The sequence below is a fragment of the Cebus imitator genome, unplaced genomic scaffold, assembly GCF_001604975.1.
Source record: "Cebus imitator isolate Cc_AM_T3 unplaced genomic scaffold, Cebus_imitator-1.0 Scaffold45, whole genome shotgun sequence".
Classification (NCBI taxonomy): Eukaryota; Metazoa; Chordata; class Mammalia; order Primates; family Cebidae; genus Cebus; species Cebus imitator.
The window spans coordinates 6,681,412-6,704,281 of record NW_016107360.1 but is presented as its reverse complement, the minus strand read 5'-3'; the positions used below and the strand labels follow the sequence as shown (position 1 = coordinate 6,704,281).

The 22,870-nt window shown below is 40.5% G+C and overlaps 1 protein-coding gene across 2 annotated transcripts in view; it reads left to right on the top strand.

Annotated features, from left to right (window-relative positions):
• The window catches only part of RAPGEF5 (Rap guanine nucleotide exchange factor 5), a 249,618-nt gene that overhangs the window by 18,207 nt on the left and 208,541 nt on the right, over positions 1 to 22,870 (top strand). For both annotated transcript variants that reach the window (XM_017526967.2, XM_017526966.2), the window contains exon 2: positions 21,695 to 21,745. In XM_017526967.2, coding sequence (XP_017382456.1) covers positions 21,695 to 21,745 — 51 coding nt within the window. The remainder of the gene's footprint in view (positions 1 to 21,694; positions 21,746 to 22,870) is intronic.

The window sequence follows — 22,870 nt, the reverse complement described above, 5'->3', positions numbered from 1 at the left end:
GATGTAGGTATAGTTCACCAATTATCAGCCGTGTTGGAGATCACAAGATTTGCAACTTCCTCGATTACTCCTGTAAATAGCATCACTATTATAGAACCTAAGATTGGTCTTTTAAGATATCTTTTAAAACTTTTACATTTCTGATGACCTGACGGCCCCACTTGGACCCACAACGCTTGACAACAGGTCCTGTGATCCCCCCAGCCAGAAGCGGTGTCAGTACCAGAGGACCACTTTCCACACCCCTATGATTGCGATTGCATCCCTGACCAAACCAGCAGCACCCATACCCTAGCCTGTGCACGTCAAACTATCTTTGAGAAAGTCTAGCCTTTAAATTTTCAGGGAGGCTGGTTTGAGTAATAATAAAATTCTGGTATCCCATTTAGCCAGCTCAACATGTATTATACTCTTTCTGAATTGCAGCTCTCCTGTCTTGACACATCGGCTCTATCTGGGCAGCTGGCAAGATGGACACGTTGGGCAGTTACACCACCTCAGGGCTGTGCACTTGTTTTCTCAGTCAGAAGCCGTCTTTCTCCAGATACCCATTCACCTGTCCGCTCAAAGGCTATTCTCTCCGTGAGACTATTGTAGGACTCTTTCCTTAGTTCAGCTAAAGATGGGGGTCCTTGTCATACAGCCACGAAAAATTAGGCTCACAGACAATTTGAAAGGTGAGGAGGACAGGGTTTATTGGGTGAAAAGGGAAACAGGGACTCTCTGCAAAGCCAGAGTTCTGCTTGTGTACTTCCCCCCTGGCAGATTGAATCTCGGGTTCCGCCCAGGAAGAGAAGGGGCCAGGCTCCTCCCTGCTGTAAATGGCAGGAACTTCTGTGGCTCCACCCGACTGTGCACGCCTCACAGTGCACAGGCTGGTTGGAGTTTCTCCGCACACCCCTTCCTAGCTGAGTGTCTGAAGACCCCTTGGCCACTGTACTTAAAATTGCAACATCAACCTCCTTTCCATGCCCTATTCCTCTACCACTCTCTAACATAAATAATTGATAATTAACTTATTTATTTTGCTTAAGTTCAGTCTTCTCCCAGTAGCGTATAGCCTGTTTCTATACCACCAGAATAAAAGACTATGCTTCATAATTAAGTAATTTAATTTTATAAAAAAGCTTCCTACATTGCCCTTCTTATTGTGCCTCACATGAGCGTTTTGGAACCACTTCATGTTATAGGTATATGGTTTGGAGACAGAATAAAGGTGAGACTATAGGTGGACATGATATAACAGATGTAAGGTGGCAATCACAATTTGTTGAAAAAAGCATTTCTTTAGAAAAATTGGTCTCTTTTTTTTTTTTTTTTTTTTTTTTTGAGATGGAGTCTCACTCTGTCGCCCAGGCTGTAGTGCAGTGGCGCTATCTCAACTCACTGCAATCTCCGCCTCCTGGGTTCAAGCAATTCTCCTGCCTCAGCCTCCTGAATAGCTGGGACTACAGCCATGCACCACCATGCCCAGCTAATTTTTTTGTATTTTTAGTAGAGATGGAGTTTCACCATGTTGGCCAGGATGGTCTCGATCTCCTGACCTAGTGATCCGCCTGCCTCGGCCTCCCAAAGTGCTGGAATTATAGGTGTGAGCAACCACGCCTGGCCAGGTTGGTGTCTTTCTAAAGAGTATACAGAGTGGAGGAAGGGGAGGTTGAGGCAGGGAAGTCACTTAGGGATTGTTGCCCAGGTGATAGGGCTTGACGGACCATTCTAAGATGGAGGCATTGGGAATAAGAAGTCTGGGAGCTGGGAAGGAAGGGATGCTAGGATTCAGTAATTTGCTTTCTGTTTTAACCAAAAAACTAAAAATCAACCAGAATGCAAAATAGGATTCTGGTGCTGAGAGGACTAGAACTGTGTCAGAAATATAACCAAAGGTTGTCTGTTCTATGCAGAAAATCTCTTAGATTTCCAAGACTCTTATTTAAGAAATTATCAATGTGGTGGTTTGCGTGTTTGTATGAAAAGCTGTCTCAGTTGTGTAAGTTACCTTATGTGACAGAGAATGAAAGGAGTTGCTTTTAAAATGACTAAATGGTGGTATTTGCCTCTAGGACAGTTTTTGGAGTTTCATGGGGTTTTGTTTGTTTGTTTCTTGTTTTGATTCAGGGAAGGAGAACTAGATGGCAGTTTGACCATTCTGTATGTCCCCCACCCCAGAGTTGATACGGTTTGTGGCCTCCAGGGAAATGGAAGTAGCTGCCCCACCCGCCCCACCTTGTCTTCAGGCTGCATATGCCCAGTGCCAGGTCTCCACCCTCATTGCCCAATCAGCACGGTGCCAGTTGTCCTCAAACCCAGCCTTGGGTTAGGTGCTGAAAGATGAGGTAGAAGATAGCTCTTGTGGGAAGAGAGGGAACTGACTGGATATGAAGGAGAGAGTTTATTCCCTTTATCGACCTCTCCCTTTCCCAGTTCTTAAATTTCTATGTGTGTGAAGTCCAGGAAATGGTAGCTTAAAGATACTCATAGCTGCTTGTCAGAGTAGACTCTGGTAGAAAACTGTGAACGTGTGTAGCTGAACACATGAAATCCACTTGCCTCATTGAAATCGAGAAGAATAATGAACACCACTATTTCTTGCTTTCATAAATTTTTCAAGTGCTCTTGATTCCCACCATGTAAGGCAAGGATTTGGCACGTTTATAAGCATGCATGCCCCTGCCTACCCCCACCCACTGCCTCTTCTTAGTGTTCCTCAGGTAATTGACTTGCTATTGGGGCAGGATACAGTGGAGGCTTTTGTGTTCACATAACACTCTTCTTTGTAATTGGATTTGGGACTGAATCAGTCAGTCAGAGAAACCAACTCTGAAATTACTGGAAGGATGTTGAGATGCAGATTGGCTTGTAGAATTGTTGGGAGGCTGGAAAGGTAGGCTTCACATGGGGCAGGGACCAAGGGCATTGCCCAGAGAAGGAGAGGAAGAATGTAGAGATGACAAATACAAAAGCTGCACCCAGCTAGCCAGGGTTTCCCTGACCCTCACCAGCTGAATGACTGTGGGCAAGTGACTTAACCTCTTTGTACTCCCAAAGACAGTTATGAATAGTAAATGCATTAATATTTATAAAAAGCGCTTAGAATAGTGACTGGAAAATAAGCAGAACATCAATGGTTGGCAAATACATGCTGCTAAGTGATCTTCTATGTATACATATGTATGTTGGCAGTGCTGCTAAATAAATGCGAGGTTGCTGTCCAGGATGCAGATGTTCCTTCTACGCCACAATCCCTTCTTGGCTCGCCTTAGCTTTTCCCTGATCAGAAACTGCCAATCTCTGTTCAAGGACTTTGTTTCAGTTCTTCATAGTTCCCTCAGAAACATTGGTTCTGGAACATGATTAACAACAGTGGATACAGAAAGACCTCATGGTCTACATTTTGGGCTTTAGTTTTACATTTCTGCCCTTAGGAATAGGGTATTCATTTTCCTTTCTCCAAACTTGTGTGTGTGCTTTTTCATACTATGTTTTCATGATCATTTTTAACATTCCTCTTTCTCTTTCCTTCTGTTGTTTTTTTAAGTGAGAAAAAGCCAAAATGGAAACTCTTGTAGTAGACAAACCATCTGTCAGGTCTACGACTAAGCCAGATGTCACGCTTAGGGTCAGGTTTGGGCCCATGCTGAGGTCTGCGGGGAGTGGTGGATGGGCAACAGCGGAAAGAACACCGGGGGTACCATAGGCAGGTGAAATGTAGTTTTATTTGACAGCTCTCTCATTAGCAGCTCTCTTACACTGTCCGCTCTGTCTCAACTGCTTGAGCCAGCAGCTCCCATGCACACCTGTGTGACCGGCTCTCCTTTGCCTTCAGGGTCAGCAGCCTAACTCTTTCTCTGGGCACGAGCATGAGCCATGTCAAGTCGTGCCATGTCCTGGCTCCCCTCTGTCCGTCTGCAAGACAGGCAGCTTTGGTACTCTCTCTCTCGTTCTCTGGGTGCCAGCAAAACAGTGCCTATAGAGCACCAGCAGGACAGCTATAGTGGCTCCTAAGCCAAATAGGAGCTTACACAAACAGGTTATATAACAAGTGGAGGTGTGTGCCTGCATACCAATCCCCCAGGCATGCAGGCCTGGATGTCTGCCTCCGCCTATTCCTTGACCAAAGTACATACATAAACCTTACACCATCCCACCCCTATGAAAGTTTTCAGAGGCCCCTCTCTTTTTAAAAATTGCAGCATTAATATTTAGAAATAAAAAAAGGATGGGAGATTCCTGTAATAGATACTCTTTTCATTCTTCAAATTTGGTTCAAAGAAAACTACAGCTGTTCGTTCTTTTGTTGAAATAATCTTTCCCTTAAGGGAAGATTGTTAAGAGTGTTGGTTATTCTGGCAAACCCACATCAGAGTCTGTTTATAGGAAGCTTTACTTTAAAAATAATAATTTCTAAGTATATCTGATGCATTGAATATGCTGTTTTGGGTTCCAAGGTTGGTTAGTGTTGCCCTCTCTTTCTCTTTCTCTCTCTCTCACCCTCACCCCCTACAATAAGTATATAGTAATGCAGTTCAAACTGATTTTAAATATGTAAATACTTAAATATTTATCTACTGAATATTTGGAGACTCAAAGTAACTTTTAAAAAGTGTTCTTTTCATGACAGTTTAACATGAGAATTATAGAATCACTATAGGGAAAGGTTAGCATTTAATATGAATATATATCTATATCATATAATGAGCTCATAGTTTATCTCACTTGGCAGGCAGGGTAAGAAGAGGTTGATTAAAAGCATTTGATTTCAGCTATGTGCCTACACACATATGTTTGTGTGACCTGGATAACCATATGAATTATACTCTTTACAGTGGGTTGCAGTAAAAAAAAGTTTGAAAGCCAGTGATTTACGGAAATAGCCACAGGTTTTTCCAATTGTGTGTCTGTGCACCTTGTAGTGGGTTGCTCCCTCAGGCATAGAAGGGCGTGAGGGCGTGAGAAAACCAGGGAGAAGGTGGCTAAAGATTTAATGTGCCACCTGATGGTTAATAGGACTGTGACTGTGAGAAGTGTTTGCTGTCCAGCTTGACATACATAGGACTTAGGTGAGGACTATGTGAAATAAATTGCCTGCCATGACTCATGGGATTAATTTATAACTGAAAAGCTTTCAAAAACTAGTTTCCTGTGTGTGTTAAATCTTGTCCATAATAAGAATGGGAACCAGTTGTTGAAAACCTTTTGTTAGGGTGGAATCTTTACTACAGAAATGTGAGTGAGAGTAGAGGGAGAAAGTGCTTTTCATGGAAAGAGGAACATCCTGTTCTGTGTAGGTGGAACACTCCTCATTTTACCTTGTATTTAAGGCTTTATTTGATGACTTTTTTACTGCATTTAAGTAAAACATGGGGATACAATTGCGCTAATTAACTCCTGGAGCTTCATTTGCTCATGATTACCTTTCTAAGGTTGCCATTGAAAACCTCACTGAAATGAAGAAGGTTTGATAGGGCATTAAATCTCCCCAGTGCATGGAGGCCGAGCAACTTACAGGCAAAGTTAGAGCGCCCTGGCAAAGAGCCTTCAACCAGGAGGCTTTAATTTTATGTTTGGTTAGCTTTGGAGATATTCATTTGCAAGTAAATTTATAATTTCAGAATCTGTCAAATATAATTTTGTTTTGCTTTTAATTATCGTAAAATACACATAGCATAACTTTCCTTCTTAACCATTTTTCATTGTACAGTTCAGTAGTGTTAAGTACGTTTATGTTATGCAACCAATCTCCAGAATCATATGTGGTTTTCAAGTTGGAAGTATATAATGCTTTTACCCTAGAATTTTAACAATATTTGAATGTTCTAAGTTTTTCCATTACTTTCAACAAGTTTCCTCTAAGTCATGATTCTTGAATTATGTAGTAGAAATAGAAGGAAATCCTTGGTTACCTGCTCACTGTTGTCCTTGTTCTTAATGTACTTCTTTCTTGAATGTTCTTGGTCAACTCTGCACTTGCTGTAACTCTTTAAAGGGGTGTTGACTTTTTATTTTAAGGGCACACATAATATCAAACTTAACAGGGTATAGAAAGATCAAGCTTCTGTGGGCCTTACACCTTGGAGACGGGCATATTTTAGAAAAAAGAAAAAGAATTCAATCATTCTATTTTCTGTTTCATCTACAAGTTTTAAAATAGTTTCAGTCTAGCTTAGGAACTGCTTTAAAAGCAACTATGTTGGTGATTTCATCTTACCCTCAGTGAAAGATCTGTGTGGAAAAGCATTTAATTGAATATTTATTTCAGGGTTCTTTAAAACCCCTTTTCCTCCCATGCGTTGCTAACTGTGTCCCTCTCTGCATGCCGAAGCCTGAGTACTGGCATTCTCTGGTGTCAAACTGGAGAGTTGGCACTCAGGACTCATGAAGGAATGTTGTAGACAGTGGAGGGCCACAGGGCAGAGATCAAAGCTGAAGTTCTTGCTTACGGAGCTCTAATGAAGCTAGCATCCTATATGTGAGGAGGATCATTTTAATTTAAAAATTGATGTGCACCTTACATACCCTAGAGTGAGTAGCTAATGCAATACCTGCACTCTGGGACAGGGAAAAGGAGTTTGGATTTTACTAAAAACGACATTGATCATGTGCCTTCAGATCATGTATTAAATATAGATGTTGTCTTGTATGTAATCCATTGTATATTGTCCCACACCTCCTTCTGAAGCTGACATAGAACCTGGTTGTGTAGAGATGTAATTAATCTAAACGCGGGGTTGCGGGGGGAGGCCGAGAGTTATTGTTATTTGACTTTGCAGTACGTTCTGAATTGTTTTCTTCAGATGTTGTTAGATTTGATTATTCAAAGGTTAGTGGCAAGAGAAAGTGGTCCTAAGCACTTTAGCAAATGGGCTACAAAACACTCCGAGCAATGATGTTCTTGGAATAGGATCTTGGACAGAGCCTAGTTTGTATCCTTTACCTACAAAGGGCCATTTAGAAATGGAGGGGCTGCCTCGTCTTTTCCTGCTTTGCTGTTTGAAATTTCCCCACCATAGGCTGTCACTGTCTTCTGCCTTTACACTTGCAGAGGGCTCCTTCCCTTACCTCCCCATGGTCTCCTCTGTGCTCAAGTCTCTTCACGGTGGGCAGAAACCCAAATGGACTTCCCTGAGTAGAAAGGGAGCATTAGTGCCAATATCCTTTCCAGTAGAATTCAGCCTTGTACCATCTTCTCAGCTCTTTACCTAGAGGTTTAGCTCTTCCCCCATCCATAACTACACTTACATGAGGGCTGACTTGGTGTGGATTTCCTTGTCTGTAGACTTGTTCTTAATCCTTTATGTATCAAGAGTCACCCTGTTTATCTGTGAACTTTGCCTTTCCTTTATAGGGTTGGCAGTGACAGGACTGTGAGAGTTGAAATGTTATCTTGCTTTATAGCTTTTTTATATCTTGTTTTATAGCTGTCTTGTAGACAGACAGAGGGGAGCCAGGACACAGCTCTGCTTGCTTGTGCTCAGAGAGAAAGAGTTAAGCTGCTGACCATAAAGGGAGAGCCCGCCATGCAGCTGTGCGTGGGAGCGGCGGGAGCAGGTAGCAGAATCAGACAGTGTAAGACAGCTGCTGAATAAAACTATCTTTCACCTGCCTATGCCCCGCTTCCCGCCCGAGTGTTCTTTCACCTGTCTGCCACTCAGCCACCCACTCCCTTAGGACCTCAGCATGGGCTGGAAGCTGACCCTGGGCCTCACATTATCCAACATCAAAAATGTGAAAGTTTGGGAAGAAGGAAAAACAACAATCTAGCTATGACACAGAGCCCATTCTGTTAACATTTTGGTGTATTCCATCTTGTTTGTTTTTAAAGTATTGTTGATCTTATTCTGTCTTATTTTTATTTTTCTCTTTTCACCAAGATATTTCCATGTGTTAAAGCTCTTGAAAACATTTATAATGGCTGCATAATATTTCATCATGTACCTGGACTAGGCTGTGGGAAGGAAGGAGGAACCAGAGTGAGGGGAATCCTTTTAAGTAATAAACATACCCTAGCAACAAGTGCCTGCCTCTGTAATTCATACATATTTTGTTGACTGATTCCCTAGTTATCTACTTTGGGAATGGAGGACACTTTATTAACTTTTGGTCTTTCATCTAGAAACAGATTATCAATCAGTGTAAACATACTTTTAAAAGGGGCCTCTTTGAAAAACTTAGGGTTGTAATTTACTGTAGCTGTGCTGAATAAAAGAGAAGGAGTAAGTTTGCTATCTAATTTCATGCAGATAGAAAGCAGAAAGAGTTCAGTTGTTGGTGTTTAAAATGAAGTTTGATTAAAATTAAAAATTGAGAGCATTCTAAAAATAGAGCCCCTTATGCCATACCTATAGTAAATTATGCTTAAAGAGGAGAGGTAAACTCAACCTTAAGTCACTCTTGGAGATTACATAACAGAATACATATAAATTGGAATCTGAATATGACTTTGCCCCTATATAGTGAAAAAGTTAGAGAGGATGCAAAATTGATCCAGTAAGTTTGAGGCAATCAGGTTGCTTCCATCCGAAGATCAAGTGACTCTGGTGTTGGCATCTTTGTCCTGTTGTTCATCTTAACTGTACAGCGTCCTGCTTTTGGGACCAGGGCTTGTGTCTGCTTGACATCCCCCACCGAGAAAGTAAGAGACAACACCACATCTGACAAGTCATTGGTAGGAGGCCAGTAGAGGACTTTGGACGCAGTGTTTTGCAATTGTCAAGTGGAGATATTTACACGTTGTGGTAGCTTTTTAATTTACTGTTTTCTGTTAACACCAATAAATGTGCTTTGAGTTGGTAACAGATGTATAGATAAATAAATGTATGTAAGTATGTATCTTACAAATTCCTTGGTCAGATGTTTGAGAAGTGTTGGATTAACCAGGTTTATTTATTGTTGGAATTCTTCAACATCTTTAATGTGCTAATGTGCATTTTGTATCTTAGAAGAGGGAGATTAGAGTAAGCAACATCTTCATAATTTATTTTGGCCACATAATCTCTTCCTAGGGGACCTTTGTTGATCTTGAGGGGCTTTTGTTCATTTAGAAACATTGCAGCAGGAGCAGGATTTAATATCTAGGAGGTATCAATCAGCGCTTCTCAAATTGTACTGTGATATGAATCACCTGGGGATCTTGTTAAGCTTCATCATCTGATGGAGTAGGTCTGGCTGGGGTGGGGCCTGAGAATCTGCATTTCCCAGAAGCTCAGATGCTGCTGGTCCACAGACCACACTTGGAGGAAGTTTATAGATGACTGTTGATTACTGCTATGTAGAGATTAGCTGAGATAGGCCTGAGGAAGTTAGTATTTGCCAGGTGGTTTTAGTAGCATTCCAGGAGACTCTATGGGAGCGTCCTAATTAGCAGGGAGAACAGATTGAAAGTGGCTGATGCCTCCTACTAAGTAAGGGGAATTTCCAGGGGAAGCTGGAGAACTAGAGATCCCCTTGAATTCCAGAACATCTGAACGCACTTCTGGTGACCTGAATGTGTGTGCTGTATTTCTCCTTCTGGCTGAAGGGATCGCTGGTTCTGTTTGCTGGGACTGTAGTGGGTCTTTGTGCCAGAGCAAAAAGTTGTGGGAAGGAGGGAAACAATCTGAGGAAAGATTATGAAGATTTACTAGAGAAAATAAAGGCTGTCTAGACAGGTTAGAAGAAATAGTAGGCTAGAGAGAAGGTGGCAGAAGAAAACCTAAACCAGTGTCAAAGAGTTGGGAAGTGTAAGGATATAGTTAGGGCAACAAACTTGTCAGCATCAAGGCAGCCCAATACTAATTAGCCTCTTCCCATTAGACAGCGGGAAGCATGGGAGAAAGTGACCCTGTTCTGAAACCTGCACTTTATGGAATCTGATTTCAACAAATTAAGAGAAGTGATAGGGTACTATGGCTAGAAGTATTAAAAGGTAATATAGCACATGATGTGAATGAAATTCTGATTCTGTAGTAACATTGTTGAAATGCATTAGAAAAGTAGAAGGAAGTGAAACAAGTCACTGTGGTTATCAAGTGAGCTTTTGATAGACCTGAGATTTTAAGAAGACTGGCATGCAAGAGGAAGGACTGACATGTGACCCAGAATCTACAGAGTTTCACCAGCCTGTAAGACTCAAGTGCCAGCTAACTGAGGGATTGTGAAATAAGTGAAGGATGACAAAGCTAACAATTTTATCTGTAATCAGTGCAAAAATGAAGGAAGGCATAGACCTTCCTTCTTATGGCAAATGGCAAGGCATTAACAAATGAGCCACACTATTCTTATCTCTGTCAAGAGGGTAATTTTTAACTGGAATTGCAAAAGAAAGGCAGAGATAGAGTCCCTAAGTGTTCTAAATGACCTCAGGGGAGCTAGAAAAATGACCTTGATATTGAAAGTCTGCACATGGAATTATAGCACTGCTGTTAGGATTATTTGCAAGACTATAGAAGGTCTGTGCAATAACCCTGGAAGTGCAAGTGTCATGAATTTTTAAGTTGTCTGTGTGCAATTTTAGACTCCTAAGGTTAATTTCGATCCTTTCAAATTCCAAAATGAGTTATTAACTAAAATATTTGAGAATGCTAAGGAAAAATTGTGGTCATAACCAGGAAGTAGGTTTAGTGTCAATTACAGGATTTCCACTTGCCAATGTCGAGGTAAAATGTTGGTTTATATAAAAATTGACTGGACTTAGGGTTATAAACAGTGGTGATGGCAGGCTGTTACACTGACAGAAGCCCATAGAAATTCTGTACCTATTTGGGAAAGGACTCTGGTCCCAGGAAACTAATAACAGTTGAATAGTTCCAGGTTAGCAATTCTAGACTCCCAGGTATGGGAAATAGGACCTTACCCTCTTGGGTCAAGCTGGTGAATGAAATAGCCCATGTCTAAAAGATGCTTGTTGGGAAATGCCTGGGAATGTTGCCAGGAAGAGAATTTTCTTTCTCACACATCCTATTTTCCCTTCGGACCAAGAGGAACCATGGGTAAGAGGATTCTCTCTTGGTATGCAGAGAATTCTATTAGGGCCCCACTGGCCTTGCTTTGTGGCAGGTGCTCTGCCATGTTCTGGGGATGTGGGTGAAAAAGATGTAATCCTGTCCCTTGAGAAGCATACAGTCTGGTAGGGGAAACCCACGTTCATGGACATAATAATACTAAAATTTCCTGAGTGCTCAACAGTAACAATAGCTAACATTCTCCAAGCACTTGTTATATAGCAGGCTCTGTTCTAAGCTCTTTATGTAATTTTACATTAGTCGTCCTCAAAGTGTAGACCTGAGACAGGCAGCATCAGGATCCTTTGGGACCTTGCTAGAATTGCAGACTTTGAGGCTTCACCCCAGACCAACCGAACCAAAATCCACGGGAGCTTGGCAATCTTTTAAATCAGCCCTCCAGGTGTCTCTGATGTCTGATGTATGCTGAAGTTTGGGAATCACAATTTTAAGTCATTTATTCTTTACAGTAATTTTAAAAGATTTTATTTCATTTAAAGAGGAGAAACAGAGGCACAAAGAAGTTATATAACTTGTCCAAGGACACAACTTTTAAGTGGTACTGATGAGCTTTGACTCTAAGCAAGGTGAACCCAGAGAACTCCACTTTTTTTTTTTTTTTTTTTTTTTTTTGAGACAGAGTCTGGCTCTGACACCAGGCTGGAGTGCAGTGGCGCAATCTCGGCTCACTGCAACTTCTGCCTCCTGGTTCAAGTGATTCTTCTGCCTCAGCCTCCTTAGTAGCTGGGACTACAAGCATGCACCACCATGCCTGGCTAATTTTTGTATTTTTTAGTAGAGACGGGGTTTCACCATGTTGGTCGGGATGGTCTCAATCTCTTGACCTCATGATCTGCCCACCTTGGCCTCCCAAAATGCTGGGATACAGGTGTGAGCCACTGTGCCCAGCCAAGAACTCTTATCAGTGACGCAAGGCTGCCTCCCGGGAGGAGAAGGTGCAATGCGCAGAGGAAGGAACTGGAAACTCTGGAAGGTGAAGAGCATTAAGGAAAGTATTAAAAGAACTAGATTTTTTTTCCTTTATAAACATTTAATGAAAATTAGCTATACAGAATGCGTCATGTTGGACACTGTGGACATTTATAAGTACGAGAACAATATAGACCCTATCTTTAAGATTCTTGTAATGAATCAGGGGAAATTCAAATGTAAATAAGAATTTGGAATCTAAAATGCTTTAGAAGCACATAAGTTCTAACAGGAGATTTGAGCGTATGAATACATTTTTACAATCTATATGAAAATTTAAACACGAGGAGAAAGGCATTCTAGGAGGAGAGAATATTATGTGCAATATTCAGATATTTGAAACAATACTTTATACTCATGGATTTACTAGTACTTTTGTATATTTGGCCTTTAGCATCAGTTTTCTGTAGTCAAGCCTTGTCTAGATATTTATAGATTGAAAATTCCCTATTTAAAAGGAGTTAGTGAAGCTAATTGCTCCTTTTTCATTTGCTTTTTTAACCACTTTGTTGAGGTATAATTGTGTACAGCTTGAGTTTGGAAATAAGTATACACCTGTGAAACTTTGCTAGAAACCTATCCATTACCTGCAAAAGTTTCCTCCCATCCTCTTTATTATTTTTTTTTTGTGGTAAGAACACTTAACATAAGATGTACTATCTCAGCAAACCCTTTAAGTATACAATACAATGTTGTTAACCATAGGTGCTTTGCTGTATACTGTTTCACTGGGACTTACTCATATTATTGGAACTTTGCACCCTTTAACTAGTACTTTCACATTTTGCTTTAATCTTAGGTCAAAGTAACTTTTAGCTACCATTTCTTGCTTTCATGTAACCCAAGTAGAGATGGAATTGTGCCTTAAATAGTTTTGGAGGAAATAGTCTTAAATTGCAATAGGAGATAATTTTGATTGAAAATTAAGAGCTCTTACCAATAACTGGTTAAGCACTAGAATATATTGCTTGGGAGCTTATATAGCTCTTCCTGTTCTGTAAAGTTTGATAATCCAGACCAGGATTGGCCAACCTTTTCTGTAAAGGCCCAGATAGTGAATACTTTTGGTTTTGCTGGCCACTATGTAACCCTGCTGTTGTAGCAGGAAAGCATCCAGAGTTGATACATAAACACAGTGTTCCAATAAAACTTTATTTATGAAAACAGGTGACAACAGGGTTTCATCCGTGGACTCCTAGTCTCCATCCCCACTGTCTCACATAGTTTAGAGGAAGGCCTGGTGACCCCTGGAGGTCCATTCTGCTGCTACATTTCTAAAGCTCTTTGTATATCCTAGTTGAGTAATTGAAAAATAAAAAGTGGAACAAGTATCCTGAATTCTTCCTTTCATCAGAAGACTCTACACTATCACCTTTATTGTTCTGCAGCTTTTAAAAATTTATGTACAAATTGAAAAGACACATTTAGGACAGTGATCTATTTCCAGATGCCAAAGAAGGGAAGAAAGTTGGCTACTTCAAGGTTTGTTTCTTTCAGTCATTTCTGACTTGTGAGTAATGGTGGGAAGCAAAAAGAGAACATTATTCCTGTTGATGACCCCATACAAACAACTTTCTTATTTTTCACTACAAAGGAATAGTTGGTATTGAAGTGGATCATTAAGTTTTCAAACAAGCTTATAAGTCATTCAGTATATAAAATTTAGTCAGGTGCAGTGACTCATATAATCCCAGTACTTTGGAAACCTGTGGTACAAGGATTGCTTGATCTCAGGAGTTTGAGACCAGCCTGGGCCACATAGCGAGACCCTGTCTGTACTAAAAATCAAAAACTAGCCAGGCTTGGTGGTGTGCACCTGTAGTCCCAACTACTCAGGGGGCTGAGGTGGAAGGATTGCTTGAGTCTAGGAGATAAAGGCTGCAGTGAGCCATGATTGTGCCACTGCACTCCAGCCTGGGAGACAGAGTGAGATCCTGTCTTAAAAAAATTACACACACACGCACTTTATAGAGTTGCATCTACTCCCTGTCTGTATACTCAGCTTGCTCTGTGTGTACCCTGTGCACACTCTGCACTCTCTGTGGATGACCACTTAAGGCAGGGATGGAAACGAGGAAAAGGATAGGTGGGGATTGGAGTGGGGTGGTGATGGTTATGGGTTTCGTAGGTTTGGAGGTGGTAATATCATGCTTTACTACTTGGCAGTTATCAGACAGTGAGATGTTGGAAATAAATCACTACTGAGGGTCAGCTCCTCCTCCACATTGATGGTCCTAGGTCTGTAGAAGGCATGACTCCCTCGGGGGGTTAGGTTGGTTGAGAAGAGATGGCATATACCTGCAAATGGGGCCAAGGGCACTATATTTCAGTGGCAGATATGGAAAGTGCTAGAACATTTGGGGGAAGAGATTAATCATGGGAGGCTCAGGGCTTGGTTGGGCTTCATGCAGCATTTGTGTGGATTGACTGTAGGGCAGAATGTAGAAATATAGAAAAGTGTACAGAGCAGAGATCATGGCAAGGGCTCAGGCACAGAGGGAGAATGCACGTGGTTTGTCTTATAAAAATGAGACAACCTGCCTGGCTGAAGCAGAGTGTCTGTAGAGAAGTGCAGCAGGAACTCTGTAGACAGGTAAGGAAGGTATGGACCAACAGGTTAAGGACTTGGAATACTGTGAGCACTCAGGGAGAGTAAACTTAAAAATATATATTTGTTGTATTAAAAATAAGGTGACAAGTAAGGAGGTGTTTTTGGGAGATTAATTTGTCTGTGAAGTTGCTAGAGACCTGAGTGGGCAGGAAAGCTATTAGAGTCATTCTGTTGTGCAGCCTGAGAAGGTTATGTAGGGGTGATGCAGCTTTTAGCAAAGAAATAATTGCTGCATTTTGAGATAATATTTGAATAATTTTTGAGACTACATTTGTGAGGAGGAAGAAGGTCATTATTCTTTTTTTAAAGAATCTTTTTATTTTGAAGTAATTTTAGACTTAAAAGTTGCAAAACTAGTACAAAGGAAGTTCACTTATAAGCATCACTCAGCTTCTCCAAATGTTAACAATTCTGCATGACCACCAGCACAGTTGTCAAAACTAGCTCTGATCCACACAATTAACTAAAATACAGATGTCATTCACATTTGCCAGGTGTCCTGCTAAGGTCTATATTCTAGTCTGGGATCACACAATGCCTTTAATTGTCTGGCTCTTTTGGTCTCCTCCCATCTGGGATAGCTCCTGAGTTCTTATTGGTCTCTGTTAACTTGACAATTTTAGCAAAGTACAGGCCAGTTACTTTGAGAAACGTCTCTCAATTTAATGTTGTTTGATGTTTCGTCATTATATTCAGGTATGCATTTTGACAAAAATACCACAAAAGCACCTTTCTCAGTTCATCATATGAGGAGGCAGATGATGTCAACATGTCTCATGATAGGTGATAATTTTTATCATTTGTTTAAAGTGGTGTGAGCTAAGCTCCACTGTAAAGTTCTTATTTTTTTCCTCTGTACTTACTAAGTGTTTCTGCAGAAGAGACTTTGATACTTAGGCAAATATCCTGTGTCTCATCATACTTTTGTCCACTAATGTTAGCATCTGTTGATGATTCTTGCCTGCAACATTTATTACTATGGTGTTTGCCTAATGGTGGTTTTATGTTTTCTTCTTTTTACTGCATTTAGTAATTAAAATAATCCCATAGGGAAAGGCTGTCCTTTCTTCCTGATCCTCATTCATTTATTTATGAATTACTTGTATCAGTATGGACTTGTGGTTATTCATTTTATGAATTATAATTCAATAATTTTATTCTTTATTTTGCTGCTTAAATCATCCCAGATTTGGTCAATGGGAGCTTCTTCACGTTGGCTTCTATGGAGAGGGCCAGTCTTGGAGTCCGGGTATGACTGGATGAGTTCTTGTTAGTAAGAGTAGGGAATTCAGTGACAAGTGGAGATAAGTAAGCAGGCTAACTGAACCACTTTTCCGAAATCTTTAGTTACTTAATTCCCAAATTTTAAAGGTTTTTCCGTGATTGCATTAACCAGGGAAGTCCATTTTGGTAGACAAAACTATTCTCTTGTTTGTAAACACAGCCCAAATAAAATTTGTCCGAAGAACTGAATAAAATCAAATTGATGAAGCTTTGGAGTTTGTTTCTGTTTTATCTGTTGTGTATATTTTCCCTAGTGTTCTTGCTGATTTATTTCCTTAGCAGTGAAATGTTTACAAAATGTTTATAAGTATTCCTTGAACCCACTTTCATTTTCTACTTAGCTTTTAAGTACGGAAACATGTTTCTGCTGGAATAGAGCTCCTTAATAATGGGAAGTCAAAATTAAGTTTAATGCTGTGCATGCCATTAAGAGGGTAGACTCTTTCCAAAGGTATGTAGGTTCTATTCTACTATGCAGACATGGAGGTACTTTAGCTTAGGGCTATGTCTAGGATGGGTTGTGTGGAAAACACATACCACATGAGCAGGTGCAGGATGGGATTTACTGAAACAGTGGATTTTTGTTCTTCACAGGCCACTTGGAGGTGCAGACACAGATCCCCATGCTGTTGGTAAATGACAGTACCTCTCCTTCATTCAGCAAGCCATGTGAAGGAGGTGATGTCTAAGCAGTGCTCCAAGCCCCATAGCTGAAGTGGATGAGGAGAGGTTCAATTTGCCATTCTCAATGACTTATTTTTAGTTCTCCTGAAACCTGGCTGCACCTTAGAACCACAAGAAAAATTTGAAAAAGGCCTGCTCAGGTCCTCCTCCTAGAGATTCTAATTCAGTGTGTTTGGGGTGGGTCTTTAGTACCCGTTTTATTTGTTTTTCTTCAGCTTACCAGATGGTTCTGTTTACATCTAGAGTTGAGAACCACTGAGTCTAGCAGATACTATTTGTGACTTCTTACTGAAATTAGATTCACTTATTTGTCATATTACTTTTTATTTGTTTAAAGACAGAGTCTTGCTTTGTCACCCAGGCTGGAGTGCAGTGGCATGATGTTGGCTCACTGCAACCCCCACCTCCCAGGTTCAAGCAATTCTCCTGCCTCAGCCACCCGAGTAGCTGGGATTACAGGCACCTACTACCACGCCCAGCTAATTTTTGTATTTTTAATAGAGACGGGGTTTCACCATGTTGGCCAGGCTGGTCTTGAACTCCTGACCTCGTGATCTGCCCGCCTTGGCCTCCCAAAGTGCTGGAATTACAGGTGTGAGCTACCACATCTGGCCCACATAACTTTTAAATTACCACATTCTATGTTAAGAGACATGTATGGGACAATTACTGCAGCTACGCTACAAACTTGGGCAGACTTCTTAACCTCTTTAATTTTGTCGTCTGCAAAATAGCACTAATTATAGCACCTACCTCATAGGTTTTCAAGTATTAAGTAATGTGATGCATGCAAAATATTTAGTATAGGCTGGGTGCGGCAGCTCACGCCTGTAATCCCAGCTCCTTGGGAGGCTGAGGTGAGCAGTTTGCTTGAGCCCAGGGGTTTGAGACCAGCTTGGGCAATAGGACAAAACCCTGTCTCTACAAAAAATACAAAAATGAGCTGGACATGGTGGTACATGCCTGTAGTCTTAGGTACTCTGGAGGCTGAGGTGGGCGGATCAATTGAACCTGGGAGTTTGAGGCTGCAGTGAGCTGTGCTTGCGCCGCTGCACTCCAGCTTGGATGACAGTGAAACCCCGTCTCGAAAAAGAAAAAGAAAAAAAACCCAAAAAATCTCTGGCACACAGCAGAAACTCAGTTACTATTACTTAATAATGTGCAGCATGTTATCATAGAGTGACATGAGCCACCGCACCTGACCCATTATCCCCCACTTTGATGACTGGGTAATTCTCAATCTGGCTGGGATTCTGTCCTTTTAACCTTGATCAAGCTTGGTTGAGATGTAAGTTTATTCGGGGGCTTCAGAAGGACCCACAAGTTCTTCTTGTGTTAAGAATCTGTTGGGCAGCTTAATAGATCATAGCCTTTATTATTTTATTTTATAATCCTTCACACAGTGCCTGCTAGTTATGCAGCTTTTGAGCCTCCTGGGTTTGTAAGAAGTTCAAGTGTACTTATTCCATCTTCATATTCTGCCTGATCACCCAGAATAGGAAAAGGGACAGTGGCTGAAGTTGGCAGAAAGTTGTATCATGAACTTAATTCTTGCATTATCAATACATTTGGGAGTTCTTGTTGGTTCGTGTTAGTAAAAGGGCAGGTAGTACTTCTGTAGTGACTGAAGTGATTCAGTCTTTTTTCTTTATTTCTGTCACCCCGTAGTAGCCTAAGTACGTCAACTGAGTCTAAGGATAGGGTTAAGGCATCACCTTTAAAAACTGATGAAAACTGTGCCTATCTCTTTTAAGGGCTAATGAAAAATACGCCTTAAGTCTATTACACTGTTTAGCAAGGTATTTTTAGCAACTCTGGAATGAGTTCCATGCTTGCTTCAGACTCAGCTTCATGAACTATTATACTTTAATTTTAATATATACCTGACTTTTAAAAATGTAATATATGGTTGCTAACCAATTATTTTTTGAATTATGCCATTATTTTTTTCTGGAAGTCCATTTGTTAATATTAAAGGATTGCAATTTACTAATTCACATTTAAAAGATGAGGTTTGCCTATAATCAGTTAGGGAACCATTTTCCAGGTTCATTAAAATGGAAAGGAGGAGAAATACATTTGATTTAAAAATCTGTTTTCATTTGTGTTATTAGTATTCTCATCTCTCTGGGATATATATGTCTTTCATGAAAGAATCATTGCATCCAACTTAAGTAATTCTAGGAAATTAAAAATATAGAGAACAAAGGAATCATCACTTTGGGCATTATATTTGGTGAGATTATGGTGGGAGCCATTTAAGAGAGGATACCCTGCTGACTAGCCATCTAAGATTGCAGAGCAAATTGATAGGGAGATTGGGATGAAGAAAAAGAATTCATGGGCTTAATAGGTTCTTTAGATCCTATACCTTCTGGCAAATCGGTTTTCTAAATTAGGGATGGTATCTTGTCCATATTTGTGTTTCTGGAATTTCCCACAATGCCTGGTGCTCAGCTGAGTAAGAGCTTCAAAAATGAAACGAATGGAAGTAAGTTGCCACAGGAGTGATGAGATGAACCCCCAGGATGCTGAAAGGAAAAATAACCAAGGGATTCCAAGATAGGATGAAAACAGCTGAGTAATTGTATATCAGGGAAAGAATGTTAAAATGGAAAGAGGAGAGTGTTTGCAAGGCCGTTTTTGTGGTTTGCTTGCCGATAAATGCCGGGAGGGCAGATCTTGAGTGATTTACAGCAGCAGTTAAGATGGCCCATGGTGTTCCTCTGATAAAATTAAGTAACAGTTCTTTCCCAGTACCTGCTAAAAATGAGGTAATGGATGGAATATTCCCTGTGTTCTTTTTTCCTTAAACCTTTGGCCCTTGCTACTTTGGTTCAGTACTGAAAACTAACATAAAATGGTCTCTACGGAAGTACAGTTACGATAGTTGTTTTAAGTTTAGGGAGCCAGTGCTTGACTGAGTTCCACAAAGCTCTCTGGCTCCCCATGCTCAGCTAACAAGTTTGAGAACCGCTGTCCTAGAGTGTTAATGAAACGAAGCTCCCCTGGGACCAGTGAAGAGAGGGCTTCAAGGGAGTTCCTGACAGCCAGTCTGGGAATTGTGTCCTGTAAAAGACAGTTACTCTGTGGAGCTTGTTGAGTTGCTGGGGGCCAGTAGCTTATCTAACACTGCTATCTATTCAGTAAAGAACCCCATTGCTTTATTTACTCACCTTACCTACTTTTTGAGACAAGCCATCCATGAGAGAGGTTTCTGTTAAGTGGAATTGTGTGAGTGCAACACGATTATGTAGACAGCCAGATTCCGGTTGGCAGCAGCCAGGAAGGGAAGTGGCTTTTCTTCTGTGAAAATGCCCCTGCCCAGTTTTTTTTTTTTTTAAACTAGATTATATAAACAATTTGCTTTTCTGAGCTGATTCAGGCAATTAGATGAGTAATAAACATTGTCATTTCTAGTCTGCCATAGTGAGTGATTTTAAAAGTCTACCTGTTGAGAGAAAAAAATAAATAAATTGTGATGATTCATCTTCATATAATCTGGTACATTTAAAACTTTTAAATTGTTCAGTATTTCAATAAGGGACTGCATTTCATAGGCTCAGGGTACATGAAGCCTAGGTGGGGCTGATTGGAAGTACATTTAGACAAGAGTAGAAGGCTGGAATTAAAAATAGGCTCTCTACCTTATAAAATTTATTTTATTTGAATCAAGCTACTTATCTTTAACAGGGTATCAATTGGCATTTCTAGGTAAATAGTTGATACATTTTATTTTAGTTTAACTAGGAGATGTGTGAGGGCCATGTGACTTGGAGAAGGGGCAGAATGGAAATTCTCATTTTAGACTAAAGTTTGGTAGAAGGCTCAGATGCTGGAAAGTGAAGATTGGAGGGTATGTTTTGTACATTTAGCCAATTTTTCTATGACATGGAGGCGGCAGGCTGAAAAGCTATAGGATCTCAAAAGATAGCAAGCCTTAGAATAGAAATGTAAAGAGCTTTTAAACATAGGTTGGAAGTTCAATAAATGTTAGTTTCTCAGTTCTTTTTTTTATACTGCAATAGGAAATGATAATAGTTCTCTATTGTGCTTAAGCCTATGTGGGTGATGGTGCTGTTTCCTGGATCATTAGGCAGGAAAAATTAACTCCTGCAATTCAAATCATTCAGCAAATACTTATTAAGTTCACACAGTTATAGAAATATCTAAATAAATGAATAGAAATGTAAACATCTTTATGCACAATTGTGTGCTAGATGCCATAAAAGCAAAGCAGTATAAGCTGCCAGCACTCCCTCAAGGAGCTTATGGATTCCTTGGGGCAAATGCACACACAGAAAAACAGCCAACAAGGCTACAATGCCGAGCACCCAGGCACTGCACCTGAATAGTAGCAAAAACAGAGCTCTAAAGAGGAACACACCCCAGCAGGAGGAGATTCATGCAGGAGTCTACTGCACAAAACTGGACTTCAGGTCCGGTGGGATTCTGGGAATCATTAAGGAAGATGGAGGGCTTTTAACATGAAGACTGACGTGACTAAAGGCAGGGTTATGAGTGGCAGGTTTTTCTGACAAGTAGGTCTTGCTAAACTGAAGAAGCCTTGTTGGGAGTTGGAAAGAATATTGGAAATCTTAAAGCAGACTGTGGTGAGCCAAGGGGGCATGGATTAAGTCAGATAAGCAATAGGGACCCTCTGTAAGTCAAAGGGGTGATTTAGGGAGATTTGCTTAGTTGAGGTTTGAAGGATGGCCTGCAAGGGATGTGACGAGAGAGCAGGAAAATCCACTGGGAAGCTGAAGCAGGTAGTTGGGGGTATATAGGGATGAAGGCCTGAGTTAGAGTGAGGAAAAGGAAAGGAGAAATGGAATCCAAAACACATCAAGAATAAAGTGACTGATCTAAGAAAATGCCAGTCTTCCTATTGTACTTCTGCTGGGAACCATTCAAGTGGAATAGCCTGTCCTGTTATTACAAATGTTGACCAGATATTTACATTGAGTGAAAATAAGGATACTAAGCTCTTAGGAGGGACCATGATTTGAGATTCAAGCTCTTTTCTTTTTTCTTTTTCTTTTTTTTTTTTTAAGCAGAGGCCCGCCCCTGCCACTATTGCTTATGTTTTCCTTTTTGGATACAAAATTTATTTGGTTCTAACTATTTTTTTTCTTTGTTTTAATTATAGACTCTATCGAGAAGAATATCCAATCCCTACCTTGAACATACGCCTTCGCAGGTATGATTCTTTTCTCTTTTACTGCATTTTCTGTAATAGTGATTGACAAATTCTGATGTGCAATTCTCAAATTATAGTTGTTCCCTTTGCTCCTGACCACACAGAGTTTTGCAGGGATGCTGCAGTGATCATATCACCTTCTCCACCAGGGATGACATAGCAAAAGTGTTTGAGATGCTCTGATCGTTGTCATGATGCATGATATTCACGAAATAGGGAAAACAATTATGTTCCCATCTTCCAGGTTCTTACATGAATGAATTATTAATGGAGCAGAGCATATATATAATATAAATATGACATAATATAAACATATCTATTGTTAAAAATCCTGTATTTTACAAATAACATGTATTTTACACTGAGCTTTGTGTAAAAGGAGATTGACTTCCACATTATTTATCATTGTGTTGCGGTATAGAACCCATCCACAAAGGGTTGCATTTTTTAGGCTAACAGGAGACTGTGAACTTTGTGAGGGCTGGGACCTTTTCTACCTTCTTCACCACTGTATTCCAGCATCAGGAAGAGACATGACACTTGACAGCTGCTCATTATGTGCTTTTTGAATGACTGAGTGAATGACCATTGTACACTGTCAGAACTAGTCAAGTGTCAGCTGACTCACACTGCTTCCTTGGTAATACTTTCTGTCATCTGGCTAGTTCAAGCTTTGTTTTTTGTTTTTAATAGTTTTAACATGTTAAAAAATAATTTACTTTCCTTCTTACTTCCTTATCAATTTGTGTTTAGGAGATGATATCAGGAAAATTAAAGAAGTAAAAAGATGGAATTGATGTTCCCAGTCAGGTCATAATCATTATATTATCAATTTGTTTGCCTTGAGAGGAGTTATGAAATATGTCGGCCAGGTACAGTTGCTCACACCTGTAATTCCAGCTCTTTGGGAGGGCAAGGTGGGCAGATTGTGTGAGCCCAAGAGTTCAAGATCAGCCTGAGCAGCATAGGGAGATCTGTCTCTACAAAAACACAAAAATACAAAATACAGATAATAGCTGGGCTTGATGGCTTGTGCTTGTGGTTCTAGCTACTCAAGAGGCTGAGGTGGGAGGATCAATTGAGCTTGGGAGGTCGAGGCTACAGTGAGCCGTGATCTTGCCACTG